The sequence below is a fragment of the Pyrgilauda ruficollis genome, unplaced genomic scaffold (genome assembly GCF_017590135.1).
Source record: "Pyrgilauda ruficollis isolate IOZ18807 unplaced genomic scaffold, ASM1759013v1 scaffold48, whole genome shotgun sequence".
In the NCBI taxonomy this organism is placed as follows: domain Eukaryota; kingdom Metazoa; phylum Chordata; class Aves; order Passeriformes; family Passeridae; genus Pyrgilauda; species Pyrgilauda ruficollis.
In genome coordinates, this window is record NW_024526377.1 from 5,654,965 (window position 1) to 5,678,182 (window position 23,218).

Here is a 23,218-nt window from a genome sequence, read left to right on the forward strand (position 1 = left end):
TTGTATCAATGTCACTTCTGTAATCTTGTTGGAAAACATGCTATTAAAAGTAAAAACAATTTGTTCTGTTTAGTCATAGGAGGCAGAGTTGGGGGGAAAAAAGACCTGAATTGAAAAGTATTTTTAAGATAATAATAAAAAGGAAGCATAAAATTCACATAAGTGTTTATGATTTAGTATAGGAAAATGTGATATAACTCATCAATTCAAGCATTTAATTACATAGGTATGTACGGCTGTGTTATACTGGAATTTAAAAAAAAAACCCAAAACTCTTTGTCCAATACAGCCACACCTCTTCCAGACAGAATTACTCAGTCAGTCTGAAACAATGTACTTCAGTATTCTTGAGTGATGCATAAAAAAATATTTCTGTCCCCTTTTCAGAGAGGTTTTACACTAAGTTCACCACTGTTACCATATGTAATCATGAGGTTCTAAAATGGTTTTAGCAGCAAATGGGCTGTTTCAAGAAACTCTGTTTTTTTTGAGACTGCTTTCTTCTCTTCTAGATAACAGCATTGTTCTTGTAAATCAACACTGAATTTCAACCAGTAATTACAAAAACACAGTTTCTTATCCAGATTAATCATACTGATACATTTGATGCATCGGTTTCTACCACATTACAAATGTTACTAAACATTTCATGGCTCGTTCTTGCCAAGTTTACTGAACAGACACAGAATCAACCCTGACACTTGTGACCAGCTCTGGTCAGTGACACAAAATGGCAACAAGGTCTCCACCAGCATCCCTGGGGCTCCTGGTGCACCCTCAGGATGAAACCAGAGGAAACAAAGCTGCCACCCAAGTCAAGCAAGTCTCAGTTCTTTTCCATTAACAAATTTAAACTGCCCATTGCCACAGCTAAGGGAGAAACTGTCACTACAGGTTTGCACTCTGATTTTGCCCAGCACCAAGAGAACTCAGCAGACTCAGAGGATGCTGGCAACCAACTCACTACATTACAACCACTTAGTAAAAGCTTTTTTCCACTTTTTTATCCAGGACGCCCATAAATAAGTTAAATCACATAGAAAGGTCTGCCTGTATTTCATGGTGGCACTTGCTTGATAAGAGACTACTAACTGGAGGAATAACTTGTCAGAGTGAAGGCACATCAGCACTTTTTAATTAGCTACAAAAGGGAAACCAACACTTAAGAAATTGAAGCATTAGAAGAAAACATTAGACAATTTTTTATTTATTAATATTTTTTATAGCTCAAATTTAAAAATATTAAACCCAGAAACAATTCAAGATTCATGAAGAAAAATCTGGAACTATATACATGCATAATTAAGAATATCTTGATTCTCGTCAATATTTACTTAAGCTTTTTGTACAAATTTTTTCACACAGTCATATTTACAAGCATGTCTGTTTAAAACATATGAACATACATCTCTTATAGCATTTACAAATCTTTTGAATATATTTTTTTTCTTAAAAACAAAAGAATATTTCCTTGATTTGACAGTTTTGGTTTCACCTTATATATACCAGTGGGATGGAAACAGTTATCGTTATTCAAACAGCTAAATAATAGTCATCCTACTGATACCCAGAATTATCACATATGGCTTTAAGTACCTCCCAAACTCAAAGGATCATCTCACAGGTATAAACTACAGTCCATCTGTGGTGTGTTTCTAATTAAAACTCAAGCCTTTGTTTGGGTTAGATCCACAACTCAGCAGACACTTTCTAAGCATGTACTCAGAGCTAAGAGGCCCTTTTAAATTACAGAAAAAACAACTTTGCTTCCAGCCAAGTCAAGAACATATGAAGCATGTACGAAATGGGAGGTATGGACTTTTCCAGACACTCTAGCTATCTTTACAGATGGTTTTTATCATGGGATACCACAGTTTTGAACAGACAATATTTGTACGAATTTACAGGAATCAAGTGAGAGATCTTCTAAGAAGGGAAGAATACTTTTTCCTTAAAAGCATTTTCTAGAAAAAAACAAGTCTGAGAAGGTTTTGCACATAATACATCTAAGTTACTGATACTATCCAACCAGTGAGATCACTTCACAAATCAACTGAAAATCCATCAGCTTGCTTGCTTTTGGTTGGGATAAAAAATCCCAACCTCTGGCTTTGGCAAATCAAGAAGTCATCTCCTTTGAGCATTGTTCTCTAGAGCTCCTGCACTGATTCTTCCACAGCTTGCTCCTCCACAGGCTGCACAGCTTCCTGAACATAAACAATGAATTCTGAAGCCTCCCCTCCCTGGGTATAGACAGTGACTGTCTCGATGCCCTCCACCTCATCCGAGGACACCACCAGGTGATGCTGCTCCGACAGCTCCACCGACGCCTGCTGCAGCGTCTCCTGGATCATCAGCGTGTGGTTGGCTGACTGCTCCTCTTCCTTCACCTGAGGAGACAGTGGAGAGCTTACAGAAATTTCACCTTCCCAAGAAGTACCTGGTGTTGTGATGATTAATGGAAATACAGCACACAAATTAGCCATCACGCAGTTTTGAAAGAAAATGTCAGTTTTGCAGAAAATGCGAGCACTTTTGATTAATGAGTGTGTAGCTAGGCAGAATACTGAAAGCACCAACACAGCATCTCAGTTCTGGGCACAGAGAGCTGCAAAGTTTCAGGAACACTGGTCTTTAGAGATAGCTTTAATCTCTCAGTAGTCACTCATTCAAAACTGCTTTTATTTAAATAAATCCAAACTCAATTCCTCTAGTAGCACTGAGTTGAGAACCCATCCAAAGCCATGTGAAAAAACACCTACTGTACCCACTTTTCCTTTTCTCCCTAGCCAATGGCTGCTCTTAGAAGTGCAAATTTCACTGTAAACCTTAACAGACTTTATTAGAAAAATGTGAAATATAAATATCACTCAAATAGGTTCCTTAAGCCTACTGTTTGTGAGGCAGCAATGTTTATATTATTGAAAGGAGAGTGACAGAAACAAGTGAAAATAAAGGTTTTTTTACTGAACATTTTGCTTCTTGTCAAAATTTTAAAAAGCAACACAATCTGGTGTTGAATTCCAAATTCATAGAAGTGCCTGTCAATTACTGAAATACACTACATACTAGAATGCAAAACCAAATCTTAATCCTCTAGTAGACCCATATAAAATTCCTATGCAAAGTACTCCAGACAAGTATAAATAAATCAGGAAACTGTAAGTCATATGGAAGAAATGCATTCTCTCATGTATAAATGATAAAATAATCTACTTTTAAGGAGAGAATGGAACAGCAATTTTTCAGTATGCAGGACACATGCAAAAGCATTTGTTAGGGGAAGGTGTCCCTACCCATGGCACGAAGGTTGGAATGAGATATCTTTACAGTCCTTTCCAATCCAAACCATATTGATGGGTCTGTCTGCTGGAGCAGTGAACTCTTGAGTGATCTTAGAAAGAAGATGTCAGACATGGTAGATTCTATGAAGTGTGGAATCTAAGTTACAGCAGTTAGAAAGGGCTATTTTTTTAAATTTTTTTTTTTAGAAGCTGGCTCAAAAGTAAACAGCAGTAGCACAATCGAATACAAGTAAATATTATTGAGATCATTAATGCTGTTTAAGAAGGGAGTGGGAACAGAAGAACAGAAGGGAAGAACTACAGTGGAAATTCCAAGGATTATTTGGTCCCTTAGAGACATGCAAGGAGAAAAATAGGCTCTATATGTTTGTTTTCCTGATGTTCTTTCCTCATTTAATTTTTTTCCCCTAAGCAACCATTCTCTTTGTTACACAGTGACTTTGCTTATAACTTTTATATTTCGTGTTTAAAATACCTGTCAGAAGATTTCAGAGATTCACAAGCCCCTTAGGACTTCACAGCACTCTGAACTTTCACTCAATGAATAAGGCTATAGGAAGCTTTTTCTTGAACAATAACAAGTATGTCCAGGTGTTAAATTATTCAGAGGGCCTGAAGTCAGTATAGCTGTAATATAGTAATGAAATAAATGTGGATTTTATCTGGTGAAAGATTTAACATCTAAAGGGAATCTGGCCATTAATGCAACAACACAGTTGTAACCACAAATGCCCACTCTGGCTTCATGCACAGGATTCTGTTTATGGGGATAAAAAATACCGGAGTGGAATGAAGTCCTTTTGACATTCTTTTATCAAACATATCCAAAAGTTGTATTTGAAATACAGTTTAAACAGCTCCTGCTGAAGTTCAAGCTCAACACAAGTAGATGATGCTGGATGTTTTCTTGACACAAGTAAAATTTGCAACCAGTCTCAGAAATAACAATTTATGTTGTCTCAAAATGCAGGTATCATAGAACCAAAGAATAGAATAGACTCAGAATAGTTTGGATTGACAGGGAACTTGGAGATCATCTAGTTCCAATCCCTCTGCCATGGGCAGGGACACGTCCCACTGGGCCAGTCCAGCTTGGCCTCAAACACTCCCAGGGATGGGGCATCCACAACTTCTCTGGGCAATCTGTTGCCATGCCTCACTACCCTCTGAGGAAAGAATTTCTTCCTAACATCTAATCTAAGTCTCTCCTTTCTGAGTTTATAAACAAGCCCCCTTGTCCTTTCCCTATCTGTCAAAAATCACTTGCTCTTTTTATAAGGCCCTTTCACCCCTCACTAATGGAAGCTTGAGCCTCTCTTTGAAAAGCTAAATCATGAAAAAAACCTATAGAAATGCAAACTTTTGTCACTTGCTGCTCTTAATGCACCCTTTTTTATTTTTTAATTATTAAAGAAACCCTAAATTCTATTGAAAGCAACTGAGCTTTAGTGCATTCTTATACCAAACTCCCTTTTCATAACTGTCCTGTCCTCTTTCCTGAGGGTACTCGCTCCACTGTCAGCTCTGTGGAAGTTAAGGACACACAAAATCTACTAATAAATACTGCAACAGGCCATGAGAAGTCTAATCACCATTGAATTCAGATAGGAAGCTGCAGTTAAAAATGTTAGATCATTAGAATCTCACAGCTTGTTATGAATCAACTCACAATTACAGCCCTTGATCTAGAGATGCTCAAACACAGAAATAGGGGTGTCTAAAATGTGGCCCTATAATTATGCGATATACACTAATCCCTCTTGTTTTAGTGCACTACACATAACCCTCTGACAACATGCCTCAGGCCAGAAAAATTACACTACATTTGCTAAGAGCTGCAAGAATGCACAACACAGTTTGAGATGGATCTCACTGTTGTCACTCTAAATAAAACCCCATAAATAATTTTAAATATAGCTCTGTGAATGTACGTAAATAATGAAGAGAGGAAAATAAATAAAGCATAGTTGACACAAAAATGAAATGAAAGCAGAATCTCATTCAATTCAATAGCAGCAATCTAATACTTACTCAGTTTTATATCCTTTTGAAATGAAAATGGCCAATAAAGAAAGTTAATTTAAACTCCCTACCTGAGTTTATCGATGTGGGTTTATTACCCTTGTCATGCAGGGTAAAGAAAACTAATGCCTTTATTTCTGGTGTTTCTAGCTTCCAGTATCTTTTTTGGACAGCTATCTGTAATCCTTTTAGTTTGACAAATCACCACATTATTTGGGATATTTACATTTCAAATCAGTTCAATGTTTACATGCTTCTGCTTGGTTCCTATTAGATTGTTCCACAGGGAATAATCTCAAAATGTTAATTTACATCCCTCAAATTGATGAAACAGTGGGACAGCTGCCATCTGAATGAACGAAGTCACCACACTCAATTCTCTTTATTGGCTTCTGAAATCTTTTGAAGAGCAGCATCCAAGACCTCTTTTCTGTTTGAGAGTCAGCTGAAAAGCATCTGTCTGCTTATCCTTCATTAAAGAATGACAGCAAGGAGCTGAAGCCACACACAGCTGGCACATTAAATCAAGTCAGTACCTGCATAAATATTCTTTATTAACTAAATCTGTCTCTCGCAAAAGCCAATGGGACTTTCACCACCATGCTTTCATAAGAAGCTCAACATCTTCAAATTCCAAATGTTCTTAATTTACATATCCAAGGACTATCCAAATACATGGAAGTAGTCATTACAAATAGGTCTCTCTTAGAGGAATCTCTTTCTCTCAAAACAAGAAAGTATTTTTAAATTTGAAATAAATGAATTTAAGCCATTAAGGAAAACATGCGTCTTCCCTTTCCTGAAAAGGAGTAAGAAAAATATTTGCAGTAAGATGCTAAAGCCTTTTCCTTACTCTAGAGCTCATTTTATGAAATACTGTAGCATCTTCAATTTTACTTGAAGTCAGCAGGACTTCCAGGTCCATTGTGCCCAAAATAGTTTTGCTGGGCCTGTCCCCAAATCCTCAGTGGAATCTCTCTCTTGATTTCAGATTGAATGCTGCTTCTCAGTTCACCATGAAGCAGAAAAGTTAATCACACAGATCTTTCAGATTTTCAAAACCTTACACTAGGCTGCAGATGCTCCAATTTATATCATAAAACATTAGTAAGAAAATATACAAAATATCTGCAGAAAGGATTAAAATGAAAATTATATAACCATTTTAGATCACAGAGAGCACCTGGATATGTCATGTGTCAGCTTACATTGGTGCCTACAATCTTTGTTCAGCATCATTTGAATAATTTCAACTCTTTCCCAGTTCTGGTTTACATACAGTTATATTGTGTGAAAAAGACACACAGAAAAGTCTGTAATTTGATCATTTGAATCTCTATAATGAGCTACAAAACAAAGACAATCTGGTGCATAATGGTTTTGGAATAATAAGAGGCTTGAATATGAAAGAGTTGCTTTGCATAAAATAAAAACAGCAAGGGGACAAACAAATCTTCATAATGTTGATGCAGATTTTTAAAAAATTTAGCAATTGGCTGGTTGAATATATCCTGACAGAGGGACTGTGGCTGGACATGGCATTCATCTGGCGAAACACCCCACCTCTTTTTGAGGCAGAATGGCAACATTGCCATTGTTTTAGGAGCTCTAACAGGACAGGGATCTTGACTGAGATTTTGACTGATCTGTACCTTACAGAGATCAGAACTCCTCAGCCCCATCTGCCCCACTGAAAACTTTCCATTGCTGTTACTGCCACAGGAAGCATCAGACTGCTCTATGTTCTAAAGCAACTACAAAATTGACAATCAACATGTACATAACTCCCTGTGCTGGCAAATTTTCTAGATTACCACCAGCACCCATCATCACATCAGGACCAATCCAAGCAGACTGAATACAAGATGTGCTGCCAAAGCACACCTTGTATGCTCAGCAGCCTCTGATGTGACAGCCATGCTAATAATAGGTATTTACTTTTGAAGATGTGCTTTGCTATAACATTCTTTTCTGTGATCTGCTTTGAGCTGATATATAATCTTTGCTCTGCCTTCCTACTGCTGTCACTTTGAAGAAAGTGACTTACCATGGTAGGCTTTTACTGGAGCCTGAAGAGATCACAGAATAAAAGGATGAAAGCGACTAAAATAAAGGGTGAAACACATGGAAATCCAATATTTTCTGGTTATCTTCTGATAGAGATCTGTTTAGTTATTGTAATAGCTGATATACTTATTCTCCAGAACACATTATGTCTAAGTTAAAAATAGGTTACTATCCTTTTCAGAAATAGATTTAACCTTTCTCTTCAGTCTACAGAAGTAGTAAAAACATCAGTCCTGTCTCATCTTTCTGAGTGGAAGGAAAAGAAAGAGAATTCAGCAGCCAACTCCTGCACTTATATTGTTAATATTTATGTAGTGCTTTGGATCAGGACTTGGATTGTATCAGCTATGCTACATGAAAAGAGTTCATGCCCCAAAGGCCTTATAACTTCAGTATCATTTCAGCATAAAACAAGACAAAGTAAGCAGACCTAGAAAAAGGGAGGTGAGAGAGTAAAGCACAAATGAGACAGTGGTAGTTCAATGTGCCAGGCATTAGTGTCAATATACAACAGCCCATTCACAAATAATTGCTGCCATCATATTTTTGACAAGTAATTGTCAAATTACTTGTCAAAAATATGATGAGAAGACAATGAGGTTCAAATTGCTCCTCATTAAAAATCCACACAACTAAGCACAATATGGAAGAAGGCATTAGAAATTTGTTTGAGAAAAGTAATAAGCAACTAAATCTTCATGGACTGAGCAAAGGTAGGAGACAAAATCTTTACAGCTAATGAGAAATGGGACTCTTAAGTCGGAAAGGAGTAAAAAAATTCAGGAAAGGAAAACAAGATTTTGTTTGATGTGGTATAAAAAGGAACATCAAGTAAACAGGATAAGAGAAGGCAATGACAAGAAGAGGAGAGAAAGTAATCTTTGAGGTTTTTTTCTGAAAGAATACAAAAGGGACAAAACATAAACTCTGAATGTCAGAAAAAGGATTATCAGAGTTAACTGAAGCATAAAATAATGATGGCTTGGACAACCATTGTAGCTAAAAGTTTGAAATGAGAAACCATAGAGGAGTCATCATTCAGAACAAATTGGCACCTTTAGGTATTCACCTGCAGGCAAGACCCCAGAATGGTCCTGAGGAGGAAATCAGCTCTCTGGCTTGGAAAATAGGAAAGACATCCCACAGAGTTGAGAAACAAAGTGGACTTCTGATGAACAACTGTGCAGAAAGGCTCATATAATCACCTTAGTGATTAATAATAATGACTAGTGATTAAAACAAACTTCTCAGCCATCTTCAGAGTGAGCTATAAGTGATGGTTCTAGAGCACACAAACCCAGTGCAGTATCACAGGTGTAAGAAAGAAACAAATTACCAGCAAATTTGTCCATCACTATCTAAATGAGGAAAACCCTAAAAAACAGACAACATGAAACTAAACTTAACTGGTTACAACAGCGCATACCAATGTAAACCTTTGGTTTGCAATTCAAAATTCTACTGCTCTGTAGTAGTAATTTGAGGCAAAAATAACACCTCATATTTGGATAGAGAACCCTACATGCTTTCAACTCTTTGTGTCAAAGAGATCTGATAAAAGAAATAAACTGCATTTATGAAAAAATAAATGAATTAAATCAGGTACTATCTTGCTCCCATTAAACATTCCTGCTGGAATAAACAAACACTGGAATTGGAAGAGCAACAACTAGAAGAGAAACTAGAGCTGATGGACACAGACCAAGAAGAGGAAACACTTCTGATGTTCTGGTCAGTGCAGTGAGTGATTCAGGAACTAAGCTTTTAAGGATATTCTTCATATATTGTGAAACCAAGAATATGCACCTTGAATATTGTTTCCTTGGAGAGTTACTTAAAGCACTACACACTGAAAGAATCTCCTCTGCAAAAAATAACCTATCAGGGCTGTTCATTTCTGAGGGTAATGTTTCCTCACAAGAAACTCAGTATTTAAATCAAACAAATGTTTAACTTGGAAGAAACTTTTTATGGAACAATTAATATCCTTGTTTGATGTACATTCTAATTGACAAAAACAACTAAACATCAAGGCAGTTTGTAGTGAAACACTATTTCTGTTCGATTTAACACACAGATTTTGTGTGAAAAACAAGTCTTTGAAGACAGGCCTGCAGAGACTGTAAATCAAGGGTGTTTGTGATACTGGCCTGCCTGCTTATGCTTGGCATGTAAGCCAGGAAAATACTCCACCCCTGTAAATAATGGATTGAACAGCCTCTTCTAGCAAAATAAATAAAAAACCAAATGAATCAATCTCCACCCTAAGGCACAAGGGCAAAAGTACATGTGTAATAGGACACAGAGTTGAATGTGCAGAAAGTGTCTTGTTTTACCCTTCCAGCCCCTTCACCTTCCCATGTGCTGTTACCACAAAACTCCTTTCTCCCCAGTGTCTTGCCTATATTCACCATCCAATATGAAGAGTATTTCCTGGCTTTTCTAAGCAATTATTAGCCTCTTTCCTCATTGTTCTTCAAACTTAGCACTCTTTCCTCTCTCCTTTTTCCCACCTTGCCACCTTTTTTACCTTTAAGCAGAGCAGAACAACTCAAATGTCCTGCCATGAAGAAATACATTCATCAGCTCTTTTCAGCTCTTTTACAGAGATCCAGAGTGGATCCCTAGTAACTGAACAAGGATGGACTTCTCCTGCCACACTGTGATCAAACCTTCAAAGGGGATTTCTGCCAGTCTCAGATCATATTGGTAAAACTTCACATTACTAACTTTTTTTTTTTCTCAGGCATTTGATATTTATATTACACTCCTTAGCAGCTGCATATTTTCAGAGCTCACACAACTGGATTTATCCCAAATTAGAAAAATATAACTTTGATAACAGATTAGTATACTGACTCACAGGCAAAATTAAGATAAAATCATTTCAGGCTCCAGACAAAACCTTGGAATGGTCTCATACACATGACACTAACAGAGCCAACAATGATTCCTATTTACCAAACATAATCCAAGCTAAGCAGGGCTAACTTTGCATTTTTGGGGTTTAAATTACTAAGATAAATCCCAGTTCTGGCTGGAATTGGTTGCAACTATGACTGTCATAAGGTTGTCAAAGCTTTTTCTTTAATATAATCATTCATACAAACAAGAAATATGAAGTTCCCTAAGTCAGAATTGAAATTTTGTTCTTGGCATGCAATTCAGGAGATGTGAAGGACAATCTGATCTTTACTTCACCTCCATTATAATGTGCACTTATAATTTAGTGTACTTGCAGTAAGAATACAAGCAGAACAATAATTTAACAGAAGAACCCCTCAAACACAATATCCTTTATGTCCTGTGACCTAGTAGAAAACAATTTTAAAATTAAACCAGTTAGACCTAATTAATACACCATGTATCTTCCAAGATGCTGAAAAGGACTTAGGGATAAATACAGAGTTTGTTTCTGGAGGCAGAATTCTTGCATTAACCTGAAGCTCTACAAGCACAGCACACTGAAGGTATGTGAGCACACAGGTTAGGGAAGTGCTAAAGCACGAGCATAGCAGCCTTACTGAAATTTCAGCTGGATTTATACAGGATTTTAAGGATAAACTGTAAATGGGAATTTTATGAGTTAAAGTAAGGACGAGAACAGCTGTGGGAGAAAAAAATTTCCAAGGAGGAAAAAGGAGAAAAAATAGGAACACCATAGTGTAACACTTAGAGAAAAAAAAAAAAATCCTTTTGAAACATTCTAGTAGTTTAGAATTAGAAGAGATTTCTTGGTGCAAATAGAGAAATATGAAGCAAAGTTGTTAAAAATGAGATTTGCAAGTAAGAACTGATATAAGAAATGGGTAATGTATGTCCTTAGAGAAAAAGAAAAAATCAAACAGCATAGAAATCAGGACAACTACAATAAATGTTGTTAAGGAAAGAAAAAATGGATCCAAGCTGCTAAGCAAGAACTCTGTGAGGCCATTAAAGAACAGGAGTGGAAATTCAGTGACAGATGATGTCGATAGATTGCTGACACCCTGAATGAATTCTTTGTCTCACAATCCACAAGAGAAGCTGAAGGTCACAGAAGAAAGTGTGGAATGCATTTCCCAGCAGGAAAGTGAAATATGAACATATCTAAAGGTCACTTCAAGGTTAACAATTAGGAACCTATGATAATTAAAACCCAACCAAGTCATAGCTACAAATGAGGGGTATCCCACAGAAAGCAACTCAGTATTGAAGAAAAAAACCTGACAGTTTCTAATAGGGGAGGATTAAAGTAAAGCTAATAACACTTAAAGACCTCTTTCCCTCAGATTAAAATTGGGTGTTCCTGTAACTCTGGGGCAATTTTCTGGTGGGAAGACAAGAGCTAGAAAGTAACTACAGCTGTATAACAGACCAGACTATGATAAAAAACCCAATTTTTACAGAAAAATAAAAGAAAAAAGAGAAAAATGAAAAGAAAAATTTTAAAAACGTAAAAGATTCTAAATGGAGGGGAATGGGGGCAAAAAAAGAAAAGTAACAAAGAGATTCTGTGCTCAGAGAATTCAATATTTCATTTAATGTAGGAGTGGTGCTTGTAAGAGTGTGATATCATTGAGAATCACTGATGTGTACAGGGAAAAAGAAGTGAATAAGGCTTGGCAGTCTGCAAACTCAAAAGGCTAGAATATGGATTGAAAAGTGAAGAAGAAAATTAATTTGGAATATAAATATTTACTTAGCAAAAGTTACCAGTAAATTCAGAGGGTCCAACAAAGAAGTTAATAGATCTTATGATGACTCAGATATTGATCAGAGTTAATACCTGTATATTTAAAGTTAATACTCAGATATCAAAACATTTTCTAGGCAGCTCTCCCTCAGAAGCCACTTCCTCCTATACCTTTAGTACAACAGCCTCAAAAGATTAATTTCTTTAGGGAAGAACTAATTTCAATAATATTGACAAACACCAATTGCTAATACTGCATTCAACCCCTAAACAGGTCATCTCTATAGCACAGCATGCACATTGGTAGTTTCTGTACTATAAAAGGTTTTTTGAAACTTGTACATAATTGGACCACACTGTCTCTTCTCTTTAATGACTGAATTTAGTTTTCAAGTTTGGGTATGTTATTCTACAAAAAAAGCTCTAAACTCTTACATAGTTTCTAGTCAAAATACCTGTTAAATATTGCAAAGGAACATCTGAAAATGCTCTGAATTCAAATTCTGCCTTGTCTTTGTGACATCTGACCAGCAAGCTTAGGAATTATCCAAGTATTTCACAGACCATGAACTTCACACTTCTGTGGAGCTCTCATGAACTTGCTGTTCAAAACACTTCAAAAAATGCTGAACTCAAAAGTTAGTTTTAGCACTCAGAATAATCAGTTCTGGTTCATTTAAATAAAAAGAATTACTTCAACTCTTTGGGAAGTTAAAACTTCTCATGTACTTTCCTTCCCTCACCTGTCAACCACTGAGTGCAGAGACCCCAGTGAATCAGTGGGGAAAGGGATAAGCAAAGAGCTGTGCTGAAAGAGAAGGAACAAGCAGAGTTTAAAGAACACTGAGAGGAGAACGAAAAATGGCAGTTACAAGATGCCTGTGATGAGGAAATACTGAGCAAAAGTCTTGATGTGTGAACCCAACAGGCACCACAAATTGAAAATTATTTCCTTTTGCTTGCTGCACCAAGGACCACCTGAATCTTTTAGATGACAATGGCATTGTCTGCACAAAATATAAGTACATTATTTTATAAAGCCTGAAAACACCTGCTAGAAAAAAGCTGTATTTTCACACACATACCTACATACACATACAGATGTATTTATTCATTCATATTTTATATACATACAAAACTGCATGCATTTTTAGATGTATAAAGATATATGTGTATATATGCATAAACATGTACATGTATGGGCATGTAAACACAACACCCAGCGAAAAATCAGGAAAAATTCTCTATGTGTCTTGAATGATCATTTAAAATTTATCTCTTACAAAGTAACCCCCATTTCACAGTAAATATATGAAAATTAAATGTGGCTGGTTTAGAGAAGAAGAGAGCTCTTACCTGCTTCACCACTGTCACCGTGCCAGGTGCCATGGTAACGACAGAAGCCACTGCAGTGGCATCGTGGGACTCCGAACCCAACTCAATGATCTGCTGCAGGATGTTTACAGCTGTTGGATCCAGTCTTTCACCTTATCAAAAAGACAGCAGCCATAAGATCATCACAGGAGAACAGTTCTGGGGCTATGTGAATCAAACAGCACAGCCCTGACGCACAGAGCTGTTGGTACAATTCAAAAAGCTCCATAATGTGACATTTTAATAACAGATCTATGGGAAGCATTCACAAAATAAATTTGCCCAAGGATGCATGAGTCAGCAAGTGCAGCCACACTGATCATTTCTATGCCTATTTGAAAGAGATCTAAAAGAGTACATTGAATAAAGAAACAACAGCCACAAGTCATAGCGGGAATTGCAAATTAGGAAGCTGCAAGACTTTACAAATCCAAATGTGTATTTACCAGACATTCACCTTACACAGAACCTGCCTGTATACCTATAACCATAACAGCCACTTGGTATTTTAGAAACCTGTGTTTACCCTCTGTCCGATCCTCTGCAAAACCCCTCAACCTAAATGAAGAAGTTTTATCACTAATCTGCTGAAGGAAAAGGTTAATTGCTTGGGAAAACTCATACTGATCACTTTATAAACACTGGATCAGAACATGTCTGTCCTTTTTAAAACACTCTCTGAAGTGTCTAGCCCTGCCAAAGGAAAGGGATGTTTACAAAAAAACCCAAACAAAACATTTATAGTTATACTCTCACTTCTCACAAGGCGTGAAAGACCTGAGTGCAGAAAAATGGTTTTTGTTACGCAGGAATACAAATTCCCACCAATGGCCCACCATTCCTACATGCCCAATGTCAGCAGGAGGGAGATGTCAGACAGGGAAAGAAACTGTCAGGGCCACGTAAAGCTGCCTTTTATTTGCTTTAATCACTGTCAGAGATAGAAAAAAGGTAGAAAATAAAATAAACCTAATTTCCTGAGTTAAACTCTTTTAAACTGAGGTTGATATTGTGATAGTATAGGTAGTCTAGGTTAGATAATTAAATTTCAAATAGAAAGCAGTTATGTCTTGTAATTTATGTAAGAAACAAGTGTATCTGAGTACTGAAAAAGGTTTGCTTGCTTCGGGGTTTTTTTTAACTATAAAAGTGCCTTTAGACGAGATACTACTGTTTTTATACTAAGAGGAATATGCTGGAAGAGTACCTGAAATTGGATGCTCTAAAAGGAAGATTACTCAAAAAATTATATCTTCATGCTTAAAATAAAGACTGCTATGTACAGTACATTCCATGACAATATTTATTTTAATTTAGATATACAGAAGTTTAAGAAAAGTTCTCAAGAAGTTTTCACTTATTCAGAATCTCAACTCATAAAAGTAATATACAGAAACTGGCAATAATGTAATTTAATTGCAACATGCTTGGAAAATCCATAAAAACTGAGAGTTTTTGACATGTATCTGTATTGTGAACTATTAAGACTACAATGGTAAACCATTGTAAAATGTTGTCTTCTCATAACCAGGGCATTTATTCATATGTATTAAAATTATAAAAAAAAAAAAACAAAACACATAGGAACACCTACTCTAGTCTCTGGTGTTTTAACACTCTCAGAAATCTGGGCATTTTTTTATTTTCTCCTGGTTTTTGTTATTTCCCACTTGGCAGACGTTATCTAATGCTGCTCTTTTCCTTCTCAGTCTGATACAGAATTGCTCACTTAGTTTTGTGTACCACCAAATGGAGATTGTTAGTGCTGTCTTGGGAATGTGGTAAATGAGCTATTCCACCATGTCACTCCTGACTAAAGCCAGAGAGGGAGAAAAATAATAGCCAGAGAATTGTCATTAGATACACACCATCTACTCTGGCAAGATAGCTAATTTCACAGCATATTTGATAATATAGGCAGGAAATTCCACACAGCTAATAATAAAGTGCAAAACAGGCAGTGATAAGTATTAATGACTTCAGGATATAGGAATTCATAATGAATTATAATTTCTCATTTATACTTTAAGAAAATATAACCCCCCAGAAGTAAATTCTGGATGACTTATTTCATAATTTCTAATAGGAGATTACAGGGGGTCATATATTGCCCAGTACACTCAAAACAATTGGGTATTTTGGAAAAAAAAAGGTATATTTGTGTTCCAGCCTAGGAAAAAGGTAACTTACTGTTCTCAGAAGTGTATCTGAGGTTCTGTAATGCAGCCACAGCAGCTTGAGTGCCTTGGACATCTTCTCCAGCCTCTGTGATATGGAGGTACTGAGTGGATGCTTCTTCAGAAACCTCGGCAGTTAACTTGGAAACAAAACCCAGCCAAGGCATGAATAATCTCATTTCAGTGATTTAACACAATAAGGAATGAGTTTGGACAACAAATACTGTAATAAGAGCTATACTGGGTGAAACAGAATTCAAGGAAAGTGTTATATGGAGACAGGATAATCATCCCACAGTGTTCTTCTAGATTCTACTTCGAAAGTTGCTTTAAGGATGCAGTTATCCTGACCTTCTTTTTGCTGCAGTTATCTTAGAACCAACAACAGACTTGTACTGTACCAGGGTTTAGCAAAAACCTTTTGAGCAAAATGAATTTATAATGCAGATCTGCTAAAACACCTCAGAAGCTTGAAAAAATGGCATTTTGTTTCAGAAAACTTATCCTTTCCATAAACTAAGTTTTTTTTCAAGACAAGCTGTCAATATATATTCCTTCTTTGATGGGATTCTTTCTTTATAGCCAATTCAGCAACAGAGTCATTCTTGCACTCAGGATGTCCCCTTATTTTTCCAGCTTTGGGCAGCTACAGGGAAAGTGTACAGAGAATCATTTGGAATATGGATAAAGGACATTGAAGGGTTACATTTTAAAATGCTTGTCCTACTTCTTTAAACAAATAGAACCTACTCCAGTGTTTCTTCAAAGACTTATCCTTCTGTGTGTGGATACTCAATAACTGTTAGACAAGACCTGCAGGTCAGCTCTTCCAAATCAGGCATTAGATTTGTGAAGGGGGCCAGACTGAAATTTAGCAGAAGAGGCCTAAAACTGTGGGGGTCAGCCAGCTGCAATTGACTCCTGACTTTTCCTCTCACTGGATATCAAAATCAGCCTCCTTGGGGAGTAAAAGACACCTCTGGCCAATCATAATAATAGAAGTGTCTAAATCTGTGGTTTTCCCATAGATTCTGCATCTCCAGGATTAAAGCTGAACATATCATAGAACACGTACTCTGCATAACATTATCATTTTTTCAGCTGGTCAATTTAAAAATTCAGTTTTTTAGATTCTAACCTTCTCTGGACCAAGACATAAGCTTTTTTCTGCAGTTTTGCTCATCTTACAGTTAACACCAGTGAATATTCAGCATATTACAAAATGCAGTAAATTTTTCAATTTCACGTTATTTTGCTAAAGCTTTCATCCTTTCTGCTGCAGAAGACTAGAAGCCTAAAAGGCAAAAATAAGCATTTACAAGGTTGTTAACCCTACCATATATTAAAATTTAACAGACATAGTAAGAGGGATGCATTCAAGCAAAGATAAGATCCCACAACCTTCTGATCTTATATAAAGTCAGAACCACATTTTTTCACACTTCTTATTTTTATCCTTACTTTTCTCCCCAGAATTTAAAAAAATCTTAGAGTCAAAGCCATTGTTATTTTGCTTCACCTCCCATTTGGTCTCCCCATCATTCTCCACCAACTTCATTCCATGCTTGTTTTTAAGATGCCTGTTGAACTCCCATTTTGTACCGTACACAAAGCTGCAAACAGGACACTTAATGCCACCTACAAGAAAACACAAATAAATTATTAGAGTTATTTTCATATAAATTCTTTTTCAACACAGGAAAAACCTGTTTAAATTGACCCCAACTCAATCAAGCCATATAACTGTAAAATGTTTTCTTTTAGCCATTTGTCCAATATTAAATATGTTAATATTTAACATACACATCAGTGGCATATCTTAGTAATATTTTTTAAATATGTCTTCTCTAACACAGCTGTTGTAGTTTTCTCAAGTTTCAAAACAAACTTTTTTTTTTTTTACATTAGCAAAGTAAACTAGGAAGCATTAACAATGTAATATTCTCTCTACCCAAATATCTTTGCTCTTGAGATTTATGTTAACATGCAAACTGTAAATAAAGTTTTCTGTCTACAAAATGATGCATAGCAAGAAGTTAGCACAGTGTTTCATGTGTGAGTGTGCAGCATTACAGGTAAAATCTAACCATGATAAAATCATGAGAATCCAAATTTTTTTACACAAGACTAAAGAACTTTTACTTCTTTTGCTTATGAAAGTCATTTGGTAAAAAGTCAGATCTCACTTGTAATTATGTATGTAAGTACTTCTCTTTTTCCCCCTCTATTGACTAAAGAGAACAAGAATAACCTGCATGTGACAAATTGTTGCATTAGGTGACCAGAACTCACTGTAACAAATCTAATAGCAGGAACTGTGCTACCACAAGCCTGACTCCACACCATCGTGGCAAAAGATGATTCCCACCCATCACATTCCAAGGTATCAAACAGACCCACAGAAGATGATTATAACCCAAGATCTGGCTGCACAGTCCTTTATGAACAAGGCAATTAGGAAAAACATCCCATTTTACACTAATGGAAAGTGACCATATGGTAACCAGGTAAAAAGAAACAAAATTTTTATTTTGATAAAACAGAAAGTAACTACACCCAGTCTCTATCTAGGGTGAGAGACTTACTTTCACTGACACTTACTTTCATTATATTATTACTACACTAACCCTCTTCTTTGCTAAGTTTTTATCAAATATCACTGTTAGAACAGTTGCTCAATATTCCATCTCTAAGCAAAACTGAAGTAGTTTGACTAAGGGAAACTCAAAAAGTTCAGATTAGAATAGATTATATAACATTATCAGTTACAGAAAATGAAATTACACATTAATTTCACACCAATCTGTAATATTAGGAAAAACACGTTGCTGTGAAGCAGTGAACACTTTTCTGCATTACTGTGATATCAAAATTATTATAACAACACACCAGGTAAATTAAATCTGTAACATTTGTCATCATGACTTTAATTAAATAGTAAGTAATAGAAGCACAGAATTCAACTGGTAACATATAACTCCCTATCAGTGACTTGATATGGAGGCTCAGAAAAATTAATTTCTAGATAATTTTTTAGAATAATGGGTAACATACAGAGAGTGTCAATGAATTACACACCTTTACTACTTTCAATAACAAAACTGATGTTTGGAACAAAATGCTGCAGGCAGATCTTACATAGCTCCACAACTTTTTTTTCATCAACATGTGCTCTTTTTAATTTATTGGCCTAAAATCTCCACAAGATAACTCTCATTTTCGTACAAAGAGAGCATGTGATGAGAGCTGCAACACTGAGGCCACAAGTGGATCCTCACATATGGCCTGTACAAGCAGCTGTACAAACACACACCAAACTCTGTCTCTCAGACATGTAAACAAAATGTTTATATAAAGGATGGGAGGGAGTATCAGTGAGGAGAAAAGAAACAAATTTGGGAAAAATTGTATGTGACTTGCCCAGCACAAAGCAAATAAAACTACAAAATAAGCCATCAAATGAGCACATAGACAGGGTCTTGAAGAAAAACTAGTGGGTGATGCATAATATTCTTGCCACCTTTGTAGAATATATCAAATTCCTAGGCTGTTTGTTTTCCTTTATTACTTTATAATACTAAAATAAATGTCAGATCATAGACTTGTACTTAAACAAAGAAACACACACATACCCTGCAAAATCCCAAGCATTTCTCTGATCCTGGGTGGTGCCAATTTCTAACCACAAGCCCAGAAATTAAATACTGCTGTCTATCCTTGGCAATGCAGTTGCTCCAATGAACACAGTCCCTCTTCTATGAATCATTCATTTATTTATAAGCTCATTCTAGGAATCTTGAGTACAGTCCAGCAGTCTACATTCATATAAATATTTCCAATTAAGTTTATTTGCAGTGCCTGCAATGCAGTCAAAAACCAACTGAGAGTAGAGGAGATGAGCAAGTGTGAGGCAATTCACTCTGGGCTCAGTAGGTAACTTATAAAAAGCAGAATACAATACAAATAGATATAGACAGCTTTTATTAGATATTAATCTTTGTTACTTTCCCCTCTCAATTTCTTTTCAAGCCTTTTTGCTTGCTGGTACTCTCTCCTTTTCCTTGTCACCTACAGTCCCTTCATTTCAAAGGATTTGTTTAATATCAGGCCTGGAAGGTCTTTTTCCTTTATATGAATACATGAATAATTTTCCCAAATTGCTTTTCAGATCTATGAATACAGTAATTGAAACTAAACAGAAGCTTGTCAGACAGCAAGGTGCAACTTCTGGCCCAAGCAGCTCAGAAACCCACAGAATCATCCAAAGATTTGGGTTGGAAGGGACGTTAAAGATCATCCTGTTCTGTCTCCCTGCCAAGTGGCAGGGACACCTTCCACTAGACCAGGTTGCTCAGGGCCCCATCCAACCTGGCCTTGAACACTTCCAGGCATGGGGCATCCACAAGTTATCTGGGTAATTTGTTCCAGTACCTCACAGTAAAGAATTTCTTCCTAACATCTATTACATTGTAAGGCACCCTGGTGTCATATATGACAAATATGACTTACTTGTCATACTGCATAATGTGTAATCTGGCTCCTGGAGATCCCTGTCTGCAGGGCTGATCTCCCCACTTAGACTAGTGCTGCCAGGCATTGCTCCGCCCTGGGGGCAGAAGCTGACATTTGACCTTGTTGAATTTCATCCTGTCCAATGTTCCAGTGTGGAGGGAAAAGGATATCCACCACAGGAAAAAGTTAAAGTCTCTTCTCTCTCATCTCACTCCAATGTCTCCATTTTAAGGCTACTCTTGCATCTCAACAACTTTACGGTTCTTTTGTTTCAGTGGAAAAGAATTACCTTCAGAAATGCATTTATCTGGCTCCCAAAGGGGAAGGAAAGCCTAATCAGTGTAAGATTAATTTTCTTTGTTCCAAACCTTGCAAATATGATCCCTAATTTTTACTAGGATAATTCATTCTTTCATATCAATTCCTAAAAGAACCTACAGACAAATAATCCCTTGCAGCGCTCAGATATTTGGAAAATTAAACAAAACTCCCCATAGTGAGGAGTTTTTCCTTCATCTGGATGACTACAAAATAGAGGTTTTGAGTACTGAGCAAGCAAATATTACTTCATTAAAATAACTGCAGGCTCCCCATGGACTTGTACTGCCTGTGAAAATAATAATAAAATTATACTATATATTCCTACTCTGTTATAGATATTTACTTTTAAATTATTTGGTTATTTGGGGTTTTTTTTGACAAAAGGAAACAAAGAAATGTTATATAAAACCAAGACAGACTCAGATTACTTATTGTAGCTAAACATTCTCCCCTTATAGAGCAAGTTTAAAGGGAGAGTCCCCAACTGAGTTATCTTCCTCTGTGTCATGATTTCAGTATTTTAACATGGATTAATGCCTTCAATAGATAAATGTTATGTGTTAGATTAATGATTTGGAAATAGCATTTAGAAATAATGTTACCTTAGAAGAATTACATTTAATTCATTATCTAATACAACAGCATTATTTTGGTCTCTATTCTTCTTCAACAAAATCAGAAACTGAAGATTCCAAAAGATGAAACTGTTGGTAGTTTCTATTAAAAAATAGGGAAAACACTTTCTAAAACTATGAATAACAAAGACAGAAACTTAATTTTACCAAGAATTAAAATATTTTCCACACAATTTAATATTTAATCTGGCTTTCGCCTCTTCTTGCTCAGTATTCCTGACACCAGGCACTAGAACTGAAGGAGCTTTGCACCCATAAATGTACCTGACTGTATCATCTTGGTTCACCCATCCAGTGTGTAACAGCAAAGCTACTTATGGGAGTCAGACTAATCCTGAATTAGACTGTTGTGATTTCTGTTATACTACTGATAAATTCTTGGCTTAGTTACACAGACAAGGTGTGCTTCCTTTGCACACAAACAACATTCTGAGCATAACAATCCCTAACCTGTTTTACCTGTACTCTCTTTTCTCCCTGGATTTTTCTAGTGGGGGGATAATTTGCTGCCATTTGCTCTTCAGTCTCTTTCCTTATGTTTGCTCAACCTTACCTCAAGTTCAACCTTGCAGAATTGTCACAGAAATTTATCAGCAGAATGGTAGAAATTTATCATTCATTTCAACATGCAGTGATACTTGACTTACAAAAAGAGACAAGTGTAAATGATAAATGTATGCAATAACAAATAGCACAGTCAAGGTCAAACAAAACTTTGGTTCCCACAACCTTAAAAACCAAGAACAACGGACACTGAATGAAGGGTAAAAGGTGGTCATTTCAAAATTACTAAAAAGGAATTATTATTTATCACATAGCACCCAACAAACTGAAGAAGACACACTGCACAGAAGTTTAGCTTCACACCAAGTCTGCTTCAGAAAAACCAAACCAAACAAATCAACAAATCTTATTTGGTGGAGATGTACCTTGTTGGATAAGAGCTTCAGCTGCAGGCTCCCCAGACCCTGCATTGACATACTCTTCATTGGGATGCTTCCTGTTGTAATGCCTCTTCAGGGAACCAGATATATTGCAGGAATAGTGGCAATGTGCACAGCGGAAGGGCTGGGAGCAAAAAGGAAAATGTTGGACTGTATTTCCTCACCTATTCAGGATACTGGTCTAAGCTGCAATGTTTTGATTTCAAGAAACCGTGTTTATTTCTGGCTCGGGCATCTTTCAAGGGAACTCTCGAAAATTCAAAATAAATTGAAGTTGTAACTAAACATTACCTAAAGTTGGTGCTTTTTATTATGCGCAAGACAACAAATATTCTCACTATATAAGATTATTATAAGATTATTACCCAGTTTTTGTACTTCAGTAAGTTGTGTGTTTTCATAATTGATGATAACAGGACCATGTGGAGACTCTTTACTATGAAATAACTCAGCTGCTGTGAGCTTTGGTCTGAAAAAGGGCAGCAGAACAACTAAAATAACTAAAAGTACAACATGATTGTACAGCCAATCTAATTTTCCTCTTTTGCTTTCCTTTCACCTCTCCCTGGCATTTGCATTTCTCTGACCATTTGGTGAGCTGATTTTGGTAACTAAATTAATTAATTTTTTAAGAACATGTCTCTCTTCAACTGACAGAGAGAAAAATTCCTAAATAAAAAGAAATTAGGAAAACAAACATTTGAGCCTAAAGTTAAGCTTTGGTAATAACTTTCTGACTGAGATATGTCACAGCTATAGGGAGCTTGACACAACCATTAGGTCCTGTAAAAGCATGCAGATGTTGACTGAAGTCCTCAGGGAAAAGTTAAATACCTCAGAATAGGATGGAAAATGTTTCATGCACAGCAGTCCCACCTAAAGCTCCTCAGCAGAAAATGATTGGTACCAAAATGTTCATCCAGGAGCTGAATTTAAAGCGGGGAAATGTCTGCAGTCAGGGTACATTGATTAGAACACTCTCCTAAGCTCATTGCTCATGATCTTCCTTCAGGTTCCACACAGCAAAAATAAGGAAGAAAAGTGATGTTCAGACTCCCTTAACCTTATGCTTCAGAGGGTACTGTAAAATTCAGCTACTCAATATTTCAGAGATGGGTACTCTCTTTCTATTGCTAAAACTGTCATTTTTTAAAGAAAATAATCCAGACAGACTGCTGTGCTCTCG

At 36.4% G+C, this 23,218-nt stretch overlaps 1 protein-coding gene across 2 annotated transcripts in view; it reads right to left on the bottom strand.

Moving 5' to 3' along the window:
• Positions 1 to 1,181: 1,181 nt before the first annotated feature.
• ZFAT (zinc finger and AT-hook domain containing) overlaps positions 1,182 to 23,218 on the bottom strand; it is a 76,147-nt gene continuing 54,110 nt past the window's right edge. For both annotated transcript variants that reach the window (XM_041479410.1, XM_041479411.1), the window contains exons 12-16: positions 22,018 to 22,156; positions 17,140 to 17,258; positions 15,634 to 15,760; positions 13,426 to 13,556; positions 1,182 to 2,390 (exon numbers count right to left, since the gene is read on the bottom strand). In XM_041479410.1, coding sequence (XP_041335344.1) covers positions 2,151 to 2,390; positions 13,426 to 13,556; positions 15,634 to 15,760; positions 17,140 to 17,258; positions 22,018 to 22,156 — 756 coding nt within the window. In that variant the 3' untranslated portion in view covers positions 1,182 to 2,150. The remainder of the gene's footprint in view (positions 2,391 to 13,425; positions 13,557 to 15,633; positions 15,761 to 17,139; positions 17,259 to 22,017; positions 22,157 to 23,218) is intronic.